The sequence below is a fragment of the Rissa tridactyla genome, chromosome 1 (assembly GCF_028500815.1).
Source record: "Rissa tridactyla isolate bRisTri1 chromosome 1, bRisTri1.patW.cur.20221130, whole genome shotgun sequence".
Classification (NCBI taxonomy): domain Eukaryota; kingdom Metazoa; phylum Chordata; class Aves; order Charadriiformes; family Laridae; genus Rissa; species Rissa tridactyla.
The window spans coordinates 29,649,280-29,665,399 of record NC_071466.1 but is presented as its reverse complement, the minus strand read 5'-3'; the positions used below and the strand labels follow the sequence as shown (position 1 = coordinate 29,665,399).

Here is a 16,120-nt window from a genome sequence, read left to right as displayed (position 1 = left end):
ACCACAGACACTTGTAATTTCATACAGTGCAGTATGCATGGGATCAGTCGTGTAATTTCCTCAGGTTTTCCAGAAATCCAAGGAAAAGCAACTTTAATCTCCCAAGTAATATGTGCTGTTCCTGTATAGCCTGTATAGTAAAGAAAGCATAATAAGTTATGGAGGGCAGTACTCTGCTCAACAAATTGCTTTCTTCACTCAAATGCTCAAAGATTGATTGAAAAGAGCTTCTGTTAAAATATTAAATTTGGAAAGAGATTAAGTAATATTAAATACCTCTTACAAAAAGCTCTTTCTGCAATGTTTAAGTTGAACCTTAAGGTTTTTGGCACAAATTACATGATTTGATAAGTAGTAGTCATTTAATATAATTAGCCATAAATCAATTTGTAATAACTTTCCTCTGAAATGACAAAGAATTAATCTTTATTTACAGCATCTATCACAATGTCTTTGTAGTTTCATATTGGCAAAAAGTAATACTTTCCCATAGAACTTAATCTTCATCTCCAGTGTTCTACTTGCAACATTTTTTTGCATTGTCATAATTTATATAAAAATTTCTATATATGTTTACCCAGTCTGCCTTTGCATATCTAACATGATTGCATGGGGTTTGCAATATTTTTGTGTTTTAAAAGCTGGTAAACTCTTTTTCTTCTCATCCCTTTAGATATTCAAATCACTTTCATTTTAGATAATGCACCCATTCTTACAGAGTTTTTCTTACTGTATTGTGTAGAACTGGCGTACTTTACTAGCTATTTCTGTTACCACTTGTTCAAGACGTATTTGGTTATTTTGTTCTTTCTTTTTAGGAAATAAAAGATGATTATGTGTTTGAATGTGAAGTGGGTAACCAGCTTCAAAAAACAAAACTGACCATTTTTCAGTCTCTTGGCAATCCCTTGTACTATGGTAAAATTCAGACACTCAAAGGTGATGAGGAAAATGACAACCTATTAACTCCATCACAGTAAGTTGCTTGTTCATTTGAACTGTGCTATAACCTAATAGATGAAGGAAGACAAACATTACTTATCACTTTCAGTCATAAAAATACTCTAGAGCTGGAAAACTGATTTAAGAGGTTGGGTTTTTTAAATTCAGCTAATGAATTTTTTTAACCAAAAAAAAAAAAAAACATAACAAAATGTGTTCAAGCAACCATCATATCTTAAATGTACTTTTATGTCAAACCTGCATGTTCTTTTAGAGATATATTGTCTTATCTTTTAAAGATATATTGTATAAAAAACAAAACAACAAAAAAAGCCATCGATTTTAAAAAAAACAAACAAAAAAACCCAACAGCTCAAATAGTGGAGACACCATAAGATATTTTTATCACTCTTTCAGTATTGCTTATTGTTTTGATTATTGTCAAAATTTGCCTGATGCTGTGAAAACGTAAGACTCCATTATATTATGTTTACTCTTACTCAAAAAAATTTGGGCTAAATAAATCTTGAATTAAAACCTGAGCTCTTAAGAAGCTTTGTCATCTTGAATTGTTTTGGACCTGCTGCTGTTGGCTGTTGTTCTACAGAGATTCTCTCTTCTGGGCTATTTTTGTTGTGTACCAGATTCTTTGTATGGAGGAACCTGTGCAGCAGAATAGACCCTGTAAATTTCAGTAAGGCAAGGAGCAGTGAGCCTGAGCAAACTTTGGTTCTCTTAATGAAAGTTAATTTTATTGTCTAGTACATAATTCCTATCTTATTTTTTCTTAAAATCTTCTTAATACTCAGGATGTTTTCTCCCTAGACTGAGCTATTTACTGTTTGTTTCCACACTGTCATGGTTTAACCCTAATTGGCAGCTAAGCACCACGCAGCCACTTGCTCATTCCCTGTGCCCCCCCGTTTCACCGGTGGGACAGGGGGGAAGAGATTTGTAAAGGTGAAAGGGAGAAAACTCATGGCTTGAGGTAAAGACAGTTTAATAGGTAAAGCAAAAGCCGCAAATGCAAGCAAAGCAAAACAATAAATTCATTCACTACTTCCCATCAGGGTGTTCAACCATCTCCAGGAAAGCAGGGCTCCATCGTGTGTAACGGTTACTTAAGACGACAAATTCTGTAACTCAAAACGTCCCCCCTTCCTCCTTCTTCCCCCAGCTTTTTATTGCTCAGCATGACGTCCAATGGTATGGAATATCCCTTTGGTCATTTGGGGTCAACTCTCCCGGCTGTGTCCCCTCTCAACTTCTTGTCCATCTTCATTCCCCGCCCCCCCCCCCCCCCCCAGCCTGCTCATTGATGCATTGGGGTGAGAAGCAGAAAAAGCCTTGACTCTGTCTAAGCACTGCTCAGCAGTAACAAAAACATCCCTGTATTATCAACACTGTTTTTAGCACAAATCCAAAACATAGCCCCATACGAGCTACGATGAAGAAATTTAACTTGATCCCAGTCAAAACCAGCACACATACTTAGAACTGATCTTCCTGGAATAGCAGTGCTACCTTACAGTTGTGTAGTAAGTCTGGGAATTAAAAGGATCTACAGGTGTTAGATGCCTGGGTTTTTTTGGAAATCACGGCTCTAGTCCATTATTTTTAAGACATTACCAGTTAAAGTTCATAAAAATCTGGATAATTCCTCAATAGGAAACTACATCATGTGAAGTAAAAGGTGCAGAAGACATTTTTGTTGTTCTGCTGTAAAATAAAACAATGTGCTTTTTTATTGTTTTTGAGCTAGGGAAACGGAGAAAAGGTCTGTAGTGTTTAAAAAAAAAAATCACTGAAGTAATGAGTTTGCAAGTCATAAGTATTACGCAAAAGAGAAACACTTATTTAGGAGTTCTGGAAAGTCATGAGGAATCAGAATTTGTGTAAGTGAAATTAAACAATGGAAACTAAATATTTGTTAAAATTTTAGAAGTAGGGCTGGTTTTGACATACCCACAGGACACTTAGGTTTATATTTCAGTGTAAGTGTTGATTTATATGTAACTTTTCTCTTGTACTTGTTACAGTAGCAATTTTGTAGCAGTTATTCACTTCCATTTTTTAAATAATATGAAACTTCCATATTCTGTATTTTGCTTTTTAGGCAATTTACTCTTAAAGGAGACCATATTAGACCGTGTGTATATTGTATTTACAGTTATGAAGCCAAATTTGTATTTCAAGTACTAAATAATACAGGATACAGTATTGTATTTTCAGCAGGTGTGAAAAAAGAGCAGCATTGACATTCATTCAAAATTTTGTGATTATAAAAATATGTTCTTTTAGTTTGATTCATGACTGAAAATGTATTATACATTTTACATTTCAGGTTCCTTATTGGTTCGAAGACTGATGCTGAAAGGTAAATTAATATAGTAATACAACCATTTGGTTTGGTGCCAAATAATGGATTTTGTTCTTTTTAGCCATTACGACTGCTCACGTAGTGGTTGAGAAACAGATGCAGTCAAATGAGGAAAATAAGAGGAATTCATCATTATACCAGGAAGTAGGATAGAGTGTGCAGTTTCTATATTTAGTAAGTAGGGAAGAACAGAGGAAAGTAAATATGTGAGTACAGCTTGTCCCACCACCTAAATTTCAATCATGTTGTTACAGTTACTTGCACGATTATTCTTGATTACACAGGCAATAATAAAATTCTGAGAGCATTTAGCAGGAATTTCATCTTGACGTTTTGTGCGGTAAATTAGCAATCATGTAAATAGTTCATTTGAACTTTGAGTGTAATCTAGGACTTGTAGATATACAACTTTGTTTTGTGTGCTGTGCATTACTTGATTCAGCTTTCTTAGAAAAGCAAGTAACAAAACAGTTTTCCAGTATGTATTAGTTGTAGAATGAGTAGCAATTCTAGGATAACTGAGGCAGCAAAATAACTATTTCTTCAACTGTTTGTCAGTGTGCATCACGTTACAGATAACTGTGTTTCTTTGTGAATGTGAGCACAGAACCTTTAAAAAGCAATCTCTGTCAAAGCCGCTTGTGGTTTTGTGCCTTCATAGGAGACCTCGAGGTGATGTACATGCCATAGCTCTTACCCCCTCACCCTCTTCTTATGTGCTTGGCAGGGAGACGAGTCCTTGATTTGGTCAAAAATCAATAATGTTCTTTGTTTTAATAGATAATTTTGATCAAGAAACTCTTTGCTTATATTCTCTCCTGCAGGCTGATAGACTCTTGCTGTTTGTGCTGAGTTGGGGGATTGGTTGGCTGAAAACTAAAACAACAATAATACAAGGGTCTAGTTTTAACTGGGATGCTTTCCTCCTCATGTTTGCCACTGGGTTGCTCAAATTCCTCAATCAGAATAAGCAGTTGGGTTTTGGGGACTAGGACAAGAAGAAGCAGTAGAGGAGGAAGGAGGGAAGGACCACGTTTTTGAATACTCGGCGTTTTATTAATCTGATTCCACTGTAATTTTAAGGCAGGCTAAAACATAATTGCTGAAAAAATTACACCGCACACTTTTCTCTGCTGTGTATCTTGGGACCCTTGCTTGTCACATAGCAGCATATTGAATCAATGCTATACCAAAATAAAGTATAATTCATTGCATTTAGGTGTAAGCCAATGGAAATATTCCAGCAGTTTTTCATTGAGGTTCAGTCTTTTTAGAGTATAAGCAACAACAGGTCTTCAGCTTGATTTTTCAAGTCTGCAGGGTCACTTTGTATATTCTGCTCAACTTAGTTCTCTCAAATTAATAGAGTTGTAGTATTTTGATTTGGTAGAACAGTATTTTAAAGTTGTTTGCCTGATGCTGTTGGTGCTTTAAATTCCTGGATACATCGCTGCTTGTTAGTCTCATAATGTAAGACCTGTCTATCCTGGTACTCAGAGAAGTGTGATCATTTCTGATGTGATAACTGGTTCTTGGATGTACATTCAGTATGGACCTCATAGTTCATCCCTTGCTTTCAGAGTCCTCATCTGACATAGACCTCAGGTTAAAGATGACTGCTCCATGGGGAGTATAAGCAGAGGACACAGCTTTATAAAGGATTCTGGACCTATGTGAAGGGAATGGGATCCCCATTGACTGACATCCCAAAGAACTGTAATTGCTTTTGGGAAGGAAACTGTTGTGTCTACTGTTTTGCTTCCTCCAGAACAGTGTTTGTTAAACTTGTTTCTTAAACAGACTGTGTTTTGCGTTTGAAAAAAAGACAGTGATTAAAAGAAAAGTTCAAGTGGAGTAAATCTAAGGAAAGAGCCCAGGAACATAAAGTAGAAGCATATATAGAGATATGGGTGTGGTTTATATATGCGCATCTCTATTTTATATAGATATATACTTATATAATATATACTTACGTATAAAATAAATAATATATCTCTATGTAACAGAAGTATATTTAAACACATATATCTACTGTAGAAATTCAGAGTTGTTAATCTTTTTGTGCTCTCATTGTTTGTTTCAGAGTGGTGAACCAGTATCAGGAGTTAGTACAAAATGAAGCTAAATGTCCTGTGAAAATGTTTCATAATTCAGGTGGATCAGTGAATCTTAGTCATCTTTCTCCAGGGAAGGAAATGGAAGTGAGTTTATCAAGCCATACGTTTCTTTTATTTGCACTTGATTATTGTATTATTAGAATAATTTTTGCTATCCACATTTAAAGGTAAAATAACGTAAAAAGTTCTTTCTGAATGAATTTTTAAAAGCTTTGTTGTCATAATCTTTCAGAGTGAATATATGGGAAAGTTAGAGGAAAGCACTTTTGTTTTCAGTGCTCAAATGTTGTGTCTTTTAGCCATGGTTTGTTTGTTGGTTTTTTTTTAGCTGTGTATAGTATAGTTAGCTCCAAGGTTTTGCAGCATTTTCCCCTGTTCAAGTGAACCTTTCACAGAGCAGTACAATAAAATGCAGCTGTGCATTTTATTTTACAGATCAGTAAACACAAAAGCAGATGTAGTGGTTGAACTATTCTTTTACCTTTAGAAATCATTAAAATTATTTTTTCTGTAGTTTGAAGATGAAAACTTAAAACCAAACAAACAAAATCAACACCAAAACCTTTATAATGCATATGTTTGTATGCAAGCATCCACTAGAAATCCCAAATTCTCATGCCTGTTGGCATTTCCTTGTGTTTTTCTTGCTGCTTCTGGCTTTCTTGGTCAGATTCGGTAGTGTAGTGGTGAACTGTATTTAGGCTTCTACCAGTAAGTGAATTTTGTATCTGTTGCTGTATTTCCTTTGCTGCGTCTTTCCCCTAAATACCTACTTGTAAACTGCAACACCGTTGCTCTGAAAGAGGTAGTTCTTGGTGGCAGCCAGAAGAACAGCATGTAGAGATCTCCTGGTTTGGGCCAGACTGGCCACTGGAAGCAGCTGCAGAAAGGAGTATGAGTTTCTGTATGTGTGTATAAACACACAGACATATGAATGCACATGTGTGTATGTATCCACCATATGTCGACTCAGATCTCTTTTATGTCGACTTGATGTCACCTGTTGTTGATGTCTATTGTATGTTGACTTGATAGCGTCTGTCGTCTACCTCATATTGACTTTATATCATCTATCTGTTTGATGTCATCAATCATCTATTTTATATCTATATTAAAATCATAGAATAACTTAGGGTGGGAGTGTACTTCTGGAAGTCATCTTCTCCAGCTGTCCAAGCCCTCACCAAACGCTGGACCAAAACTACTTAAAGATCTAGTCTTTATTTTCAAAATGAAGAAAACAATTTTTTAATAGTAGAAGAGAAAGGTAATCCTCATAATTTTCCTCAAAAGATTCTTTTTTATAAGCAAGGAGTTAGAAACATGTGCATCTCTATTTTATCTAGAGGGGAGTGTCTCTTCTTTCTGAGAATCAGTGGAAGCTAAGCTATCCAAAAAGGTTGATTCAGCACAGTGGTGGATGCTCTGATTTTTTTTAACCCAAGCGCATCTCATTTAGTCTCCAGCACTGAAATATTCCATTCAGTATATTGAGAGCCTCATTTTCTAGTTCTAGCAGTTTTTGAACTGTATGTTTTTTTAGACAGTACTTTCATTTATGGGATACCTGCTTTATAGGTTGAAATATATAGACTATAATTGTAAATGTGTTTCACTGTGGAGTTTTTTGATGGTATCAGCTATTGGAATTACGGAGTTAGGGTCTGTTGTGAGTGACTGAGAACTACAGACTTGATTAGCTGAAGTTAATTTGTATTCAAATAACCTGATAAGCATGCTATAAGAACAAACAGCAAGGGAGCACCTTTCATCTAAAAAGATTAGTGAAGTTCTGATCCCACTGAATTCAATGGGATTTTCCTGAGTGTATTTAAATTTCTACTTCCAGAATCAGGAAATCTGATCCTGCTCTCTAAATCCTTAATGGTTGCAGATGGTGAATGAATGAAATGATGTACTCTTTCAACTAAGACCAAATTGTCCTTTTATTTAAAATGTATCTGTCACTCTTGCATTTGTGAAAAGTTACTAAGAAGGATTTCAGAATTATGGAAAAAAGCGAAGCGCCTTAATTTTTTTTTTTTTTGCTTGGTTTAAATTTTACCACCACTTTCAAGCTGCTTCTTGATGGTAAGCATTTTATCTAAAGACAATTGGTCATAGACTGTGTTTTAAAAACAAAGACAAATCTGAAATGTTTGAAGGGAATTTTATCTTGGTTTTGAGAAGTCTAATACAAATTAATTGAATTGTCTCGCATTATTGCTGTGGTAGTGTTAATTTCTCTTTCCTCCTAGCAGCCAGAAAGTATATCAGGCTCTGTTCAGTCTTCAGTATTGGGGAAAGGTGTAAAACACCGACCTCCTCCCATCAAATTACCTTCAAGTTCAGGAAGTAGCTCTTCAGGTAATTATTTATTGACTTGGGCATCTCCTTTCTATGTGTTCTGCCTATTGTAAAGTGACATGATATCCCCTTAGTAAAGATATAATTTAAAAAAAATAATCAATATCTTCTGTGTGGAAAGAGCATCATTTTGTTGATTTCTGATTGTATTGTTCACAAAATTGGATCCTAACAAATACTTGAGTTAACATGTACTCAGAGAACAATAATGTTTTATTTATGCTTTTTCAGGTAATATTTTTAGTCCACAACAGTCAAGTGGCCATCTAAAATCCCCAACTCCTCCTCCTCCTCCTTCTAAGCCTCCTGGTCTTTCTCGGAAACAATCTATGGATCTTAATCAAGTTAGTATGCTCTCTCCAGCTGCCATGTCTCCTGCGAGCTCTTCACAAAGTGAGTCACGACCTAAATTCTCCATTAAATCTTAGGCTTTTGCATAAATGCTTCCTGAGATAAACTTCTTAACCTGTGGAATGATGAAACTTAAGTGTACAGTGTACCCTAAATTGTATAAGTTGTGCAGCTTTAGGCAGGTCTCTTGTTCACTGTATGTATTTTATGTTTATTGTAACTGTGTTCGTTTTTTCTGTATATATGTATGCACCCTCTGTGTATACGTTTTAATACATTTTATGCAATTAGTATGATCTCCTCATTTATGAAAGGCTGGTAGATGATGTGATGAGATAAAGTTCCAAGTGTAGATATTTTTTTTTTTTCCTCTGGTGTAAAAACAGTATGTTAGATCAGTTTGCCTTTACATAACTTAAGCATCTGGTTTTTTAAATGTTATAGGAGCTGGTGCAGTTGTATCTCTCTGTATGTATATAATCTGATCAGTCCCAAGGTGGTGATACAATAAACGATAAGATGGTTTTTTAAAACACTCCTACACTGTTTTACAAATCATTGCTGATTGCAAGTGTGGTGGTGATGCTGATGACGATAGCACCATATTCTCAGGTGTTAAAATGTAAATTTCAATAATAAGTGACATCCTAGTTTAAGTATTTTCATTAACACTGACATTGTAATCATAGCTATAGATCATAAACATTTTTTAAAATATGTATGCGTCTTGAGACATTTTGTGACCAGATTTGTTTAAAGAGAAATCATAGCTGCAGTTTTTCAATTTTTTTATGAATAATTGTATACTGCACGTTCCAGTATCCTGCACAGTATTATAACACACATTTTACATTAAATAATTTAAAATCTGGATAGCTCAAGAGGTGTAACTTTTCTGCCTTCTTGTTTTGCACAAAGAAAAAAAGAAAACTTACAAAAGTTTTCTTCTAACATATTTACTCTGTCTTTATGTTAGTGGTATGAATTGTGTAAATCTGCTGCATGCAGTTGTTACTTTAAGGCTCTGATCACAACAGCTGGACGTTCACATTTATTTCCTTTCTTTCTGCAGGACATGAAAGCTAAAAAAAAAAAAGGGAAAAACAACAAACTACCTCAAGCTTTTGGGGGGTTTGGTTTTGTTTTCTATTGATAAACTGTGCTTACTGCATCCACAACAAATCTAGCTGTACATGCTACATTTAAGCAGAAGGAAATACACAGTAACTCTTAAAGATGCAGTATTATCCTCTAGTTCTTAAATACTAAAAAAATATTTTTATATGATCAAAATTTGGCAAATGGGAGTTTAGCTATCTGATGAAATTTAAATCAACCCCATGATTATTGAAATAGTATATGTTCTTTGTTGAATCTGTTGTTTCCCATGATACGTTTTTAACACGATGCTATTGTGCAGGCAGTGCATATATAGTCTATGTGTTTAACATTTTAGGACAAAAACATTAATTAGGTTAACATGGTCACTAAGAAATTGTTTTATTTTGGTTTAAGTATTTCTGAGTGGAGTTACGACTTAATGTACGATAAATTATGGAAGGACTTAACGGAGGATACAAATTGGTGTATGGCTTAAGGAATTAAGCATGGAGAATGGGTTTTCTGTGTGATTATACTGCATCCTTAACAATGAGTGCGTGCTGCAACACTCGTGTCATGTAGAAATTAACACTTGCAGTCTAAAAAATGGAACAAATTATCAGTGCTAAATAAGATTCCATTAACCTTATTATACAAAAAAGGACTGGCCTTTTATAACAAACTAGCACTCTTTATTTTTCTCAATGAGCAGGGTCTGGAACTCCTAAACCATCTACTCCTACTCCAACCAACACCCCTTCATCGACCCCACACCCTCCTGATGCTCAGAGCTCAACTCCTATTACCCCTTCTGCCACCCCTACTCCCCAAGATTCAGGCTTCACCCCTCAACCCACTTTGTTAACCCCGTTTGCTCAGCAGCAAATGTCTCTGAGCCAGGCACTGCCTGTAATGACCATTCCTCTTTCCACCATGGTAACATCCATTACTACAGGAACAACCTCCACCCAGGTCATGGCAAACCCTGCAGGACTTAACTTCATCAATGTAGTGGGCTCTGTGTGGTAAGTTTTTTTTCGTTATGATGGTTTCTTAATTTGCCCTGGGTGGCTTGATTGTTGGGGTGGTAGGGTGGGGAGAGTGGGAGTGCTACAGGACTGTCCAGCATCCGTTAGGATAGATATTTTTCAGGATCTGCAATACAAAAAGATCACTCACTTCGTAATTATAAAGGGAAGAGTCACTAGGAACTATTTGTATTTCTCAAATATAAAGGCCCCTACTATCAGAATATTGAAAAGGCCTATTAAGAAAACTTTATTTTCAGTTTTTTGCATGCATATAGTTGAATTTCATAAGGCTTAACCTCAGTTTAAGTGGTTTCTGAGGTTTTGCTCTTGGAAGTTTGAAACCTTTTTTTATTAATCAGAGAGGAAGTGGAATGTCATATGCAGACTGCTCTAATGAAAAATGGAAAGAGATTTGATATTAAAGTGTCTATGAATGAAAGGTTGTATGTAGAATACAAGAAAACAACAAATTGATCTTAACAATTTAATCAAACATCAGGGTTAAACTTTCTTTGATCCTTAAAACTCATTTTGGTGTTTAAAAAAATAATAAATGCTGCTGCCAAGAATAGATTGTGTGATATAATGTGAACTGCTTTTTAGACTAAATGAAATTTTGTGATCAATGTAAGATGGTCAGCATAAGACATGTAGTGTGCTTCAGTACAAGTATCAGACACTTAAATCACTCATCCAGGGTGTTCAGCAGTTGATCACTGTTGATTAATTAGAGAGATATTCTTTTTTTATAGGGCAAAAAGAAAACACAAACCTATTCCTTTCCTTTTTGTTATGATAGTACATCCATTTTGAAGACTGTTGATCTTTCAGTATTTCTAGAATAAAAAAACCTCTTGTGTTTTATTTTCCATAGATTAGACCAAAGAAAAAAAATAATCATATATACTGAGAATATGGATTCACATATTTGTTATACCCTAGGCATAATGATTTTTCAAGATGCCTTGATGCTTTATCTGTAATCCCATTTACAGCAAATGATTTACTTGTCATGAGAGAGAGGGCAAAAATTCAGTTGCTCAGATTTGCTTGTACCACTTGGGTTTGATGTCTTGTCTTTCCTCTTCTACAGTGGAGCACAGACACTGATGAGTGGTTCAAACCCTATGTTGGGGTGCAACACTGGTGCCATAGCCCCTGCAGGTATAAATCTGAGTGGCATTTTACCATCAGGAGGTCTGGTACCAGGTGCGCTGCCTGCTGCAATGCAGTCTGCCTCTCAAGCAGGTTAGTGTGAATAAGTTGAAAAGCCACCCTTCAGATAGGGACAGTGTGAGAACATATTGGAAAACGATGGACAAAAGTGGCCATTGTGTGACTAGATTGTGTATTCGATGGCTGGAGCTCGGGAGCATCATACATATTTTGGCATTCAAAGTGTAGGCTATGTTTGTGATTGTTTGAAGTTGATTTTGAGGAGCTAGAATGGGGAAACGTACTCTAAACCTGGCTTGTTTGGTATGCTCAGTAGGAAGTTTGAGAGAAACTCCTAATTCAAATGCAACATTGATAATGATGGCTGCAAGAAAAAAGGCATGACTGGACATAGAAAGAGGCATCACTTTTTAAATGTGCAGGGCATTTTATTTTGTCACTGGTACTGCTTTAGTCTAGTAGGACAATTAATTAGTTCCTTATTGCCTTCAAATATGACTATATAAATCTGTATGCCTCAATATTCATTAAAGCAGCATTTAAATTCTTAATTTTTTTTTTTCTGAAAAGACAGTAAAGTCCAAAAAAACTCTAATGTATGATTATGGAATCAGAAATATAGAAGAGACTTCAAGATATCCATCCCTTACACTGAGGCAGAGTCAAATCTGTCTGAACCAATGCTTGTCTAAACTGGCTTTAAATACCTTCACTAAAAAAGATTCCAGTCTCCCTTGGTAGCTGTTTGGAGTAATTCATTATCTGTACAAAATGTTTCCTTCTAATTGCAGTGCATCTTCTTAATTGTGAATTAAATGATATTTTTTTTCTCCTGTTCCTTGCAGACATGAAAAATAGTTGTTCACCCTTCCTCTTTACCTTCTAAGTATCAAACATGCTGTCATGTCCCACATTTGTCTTCTCTTCCTGATAGGTCGTATTTTTCAAACCTTTCATAATCCTGTCACTCTCTTCTAGACTGTCCAATTTGCTTACATCCTTCTTAAAATGTGATAACCAAAACTGGACACAAGCCTGAGCTTGGCTGATTTACCACTGTGGAGCACAGCAGAATAAATGCATCTCATCTCTTTCACAACATTCCTGTTAACATTTCCTCAAATGAGGTCTGCCTATTTTTTATTTGTATTTTTCGCAACAGCATTACGTTAACGTAAGAATGGCTTTACTGGTTTAGGCCAAAAATCCGTCCAGTTTATATTCTGTCTCTGACAGTGGCCATTAGAGGATACTTAGGAGAGAGTTTAATATGAGGCAAAAGTGTGAAGTGCAACATCCCTTATATACAACTGTACCTCTTCTGGCAATCCACAGCTTTGAGACTTTCTCAGCTGAAGACTATCCACGCGGATCTTTGTGCTTAATATCCTGTGCTAGACTTCTAGTCTGTGGATTTATCTAATTGGTTTTTGAATCCATTTGTATTTTTGGCATCTACAGCATCTTGTGACAGTGAGTTTTATAAGTGTAAACTGTGTGAACAGGTTCTTTTCTTTTGTGTGTTCTATAGTTTGTGATATGGATGATTTGGATGTTTGTGACTTGCTGTAACTTCCCACATCCTTTCTTGCTGTACAGACACCAAGCTAGTTACTCACAATTTTGTACTTGTTCATTTGTCTTTTTTTTAATTCAATGTTATTGATTTTTGGACCCTTGTCTTCAGTTCCCTAGGATCACTTTTATATTCTAATTCTGTCCTTTTGAGCACTATCAACCTTTACCAGTTTGGTGTGTCAGATTTTTACGTGCTATGCTGTCACCCACTTTACAGATGGGAGTAGTGAGCTGAGCTAGGTCAGTGGCAGACACCTCTTGGGGGATTCTGTTTGACAGCTGCTGTTTTACGGGAGCATTTGTATCCGTTCTATACCCAGCTCATAGCATACTACATACACATCTTTATTAGCGTAGCTTTGAAGGGTGCCATGGGTAATAATGCCAAAACCTCTACAAGTCACATATATCTTGCCAGAAGCCCTTGGGGGGCAGGCAGTTGCTAAGATCTGGGGTGGGATTGTTTTCTGTTAATGACTGAGAAATTGAGAGCTTGTTAATTCATTGAGCCCTTGGACATTTCTGGATTTACTGTACGAACAGTAAAGCTTTTTAAAGCCAGAAGAAGAACCACTGAAGAATAATTGCTGTGACTTTCACCACGTTCACCTTTGTGTAAATGCGTTACCAGGGTATAGGTTACCGGGTGCAGTGTTTAGCAGCAATACAGTTTTCTTTTGTTTAGTCAGCTCTCTTTAGCTTTGAATCTGGAGAACGGTGAACTGATCAACATTATGAAAAAATGCAGCATTGTATTATGTATAAAATTTAAACTTGCCAGTTTTCCAACTACCAAATGTTTAGAAATTATCCCAGTGGAGAGGTGTATTAATTGCAATACACATATATAATTAAGTAAAGACTTCCTACTAATAAAAAGATGTTTTCTTTAACAGGCAGCGCCTTTGGTTTGAAAAATGCATCAAATCTTCGGCCCTTAAATCTTCTACAGGTAATTGATATACTTGGACGCAATAATAATGATAATTTCTTCTTTAGAGGCGTGTTTAGTGCTGCTTACTGAATTGCCCTCCACAGATCTTTGAAGCCAGTTGATCAGATGAACCATTTACTGCAAATTATAATTGCTTATTTAAAACACTTAGAGCAAGAGAAAAAGCTACTTCCATAAATATAGCAGGTGGAAATTATAGTCTTAGCTCACAACAAAGCAGCTAGTTTTCAGTAACAATCCAAAAACGCTGACATTTGAATTCAAGAGATTAATCCTAAAACACAATCTTCTGTTTTCAGGATTTGCCTAAGCTTTTATTGCAAAACATTCTTTGAACTGAAGTTACAATTATTTTGAAAGTACAAAACACTACAGTAGAATCACTCAGGCGTTACACATACAAGGCCTAAAAGCTGAGCTGAACCTGCACAGGTAGGTGCAGTAATAGCTTTAAAGAGCTTGTGGTAATGGAAATAGACATTCACGTAAGATAGGGAGTTTAGAAGGTCTGTACATATTTTCTTTCCACTAAGCACACATACAAATACAAATGTGAGCAAAAGTTGCGTATTATGTCAGAGCTCCATTTAAAATCAGAGCAGGGAGTGTTTGTGGAACCAGGTGTAGTTCCTGGATCTTGAAGTCAGCTGCAAGTTACAGGTGCAGACGTGCAGCTTCAGCATTCCACGAATGTTGCACCACGCTTCAAAAACTAATACCAGTAGAGGATGAGCTGTAGCTCTGCTACCTCCTCTTCCCACTCCAGTAACACTCCAGAAACATGGAAAAGGGCAAGTACAGGGGGCAGTTATACCAGAATAGAGCTCTTCTATAGAATTTAATGCTTGTATTGGTGTGATTTGGTGTTAAATTACATCCTTTCAAGCTACCTCTGCCACTTGTGTAAGCCAAGAATCGTTTGCCTGAAATCAGTGCAATTAAAGCTGGGGTGAGGGAGGGGAATCAAGACTGTTTTGCTTTAACATTTTTTTTTTTATCAGATCTTGCAGGTTGTTGATTGGAAGCATCTATTAAAATTCAGTGGAATATTCTGAAAGTGAAAATAATACACAGTGATTTTGAAGGACTAGCCCCTTTTAATTTCCAGTATCAGTACAATCTCTACTATTTAAATTAGAATAATAAAAATGTATTTTCCTGTGGAAATATCTCGCTCTAATTTAATGCAGGTTTGTTTTCTGAGCATAAGGCTTCTTCACAAACAACAGCTATTGTAAAGTGATTAATTTTAAAGGATTAAAAAAAAAAAAAAAACACCCACCAAACCTCCAAGGAGTACATTATTATCAATGTCATGTTCATCCTAGGACAGCAGGAAACTCAGGAGTTTGATTGAATTATGCCTTTTGTTTTTAATTTTCAGCAGCTTCCAGGTGGTTCACTTTTTTTTTTTTTTTTTTTTTTTTTTAACCCACTCCAGCAACAACCGCAGCAGCAATTTCAGCAGCCTACTACCTGTAGTCCTCAGCAACAGAAAACAGGCATGTGCTTACAGCCCTCAGGCTGGGGTGCATGGGTGAAACAGTTTCTCCTGTTCTCCCCATCTCTCCAAGTAAATGAGCCTTTACGCAACAGATGTGACGCAGAGGGGGAGGAAAGTCTCACTGCAAAGACTGCAGTGGCTTTGTTGCCGTGGCTGGAGCTGGGTTATACTCCTTTTATTCATATCCTGTGTAGAAGAGCTGTAGCAAAACAACTGGCTAAGTATTCTCTTACTCTGGCATGAAGAGAGCCAGCCCGCTGTAGGAGTGGTGTAAAATCAGCTTAGTGTTGTCCTGTTTATCGTAACTAGCAGATACGTCAGACATCAGATGAACAAAGAAACACAATCAGAATTACTAGAGTAAATAAAATTTCTAAAACTTCTTCCTTACACTGCTGTGAGTTGGCTTATGATCCTCACTGCTGCCGTTCAACAGAATGGTTCTCTTTGCACGAGAGAAAGTATTAGTTGGCTTTAAAGCTCTAATCTTAAGATTAATAATTAGCTCTACTGCTGCCTGTAATTAGTGTTAAAGGCTTTAATCACTGAAGAAGTCTAAAGTCTTGATAGAGACCGATGTGTCCTCAAAATGACAGATTTTGAGTGGTTGGTTCATTC

At 36.2% G+C, this 16,120-nt stretch overlaps 1 protein-coding gene across 1 annotated transcript in view; it reads left to right on the top strand.

The window, feature by feature from the left end:
• The window catches only part of SUPT20H (SPT20 homolog, SAGA complex component), a 35,586-nt gene that overhangs the window by 16,048 nt on the left and 3,418 nt on the right, over window positions 1–16,120 (top strand). The window contains exons 14-22 of the mRNA XM_054188199.1: window positions 819–976; window positions 3,287–3,319; window positions 5,406–5,523; window positions 7,698–7,806; window positions 8,038–8,199; window positions 9,971–10,283; window positions 11,383–11,537; window positions 13,940–13,995; window positions 15,440–15,739. Coding sequence (XP_054044174.1) covers window positions 819–976; window positions 3,287–3,319; window positions 5,406–5,523; window positions 7,698–7,806; window positions 8,038–8,199; window positions 9,971–10,283; window positions 11,383–11,537; window positions 13,940–13,995; window positions 15,440–15,739 — 1,404 coding nt within the window. The remainder of the gene's footprint in view (window positions 1–818; window positions 977–3,286; window positions 3,320–5,405; window positions 5,524–7,697; window positions 7,807–8,037; window positions 8,200–9,970; window positions 10,284–11,382; window positions 11,538–13,939; window positions 13,996–15,439; window positions 15,740–16,120) is intronic.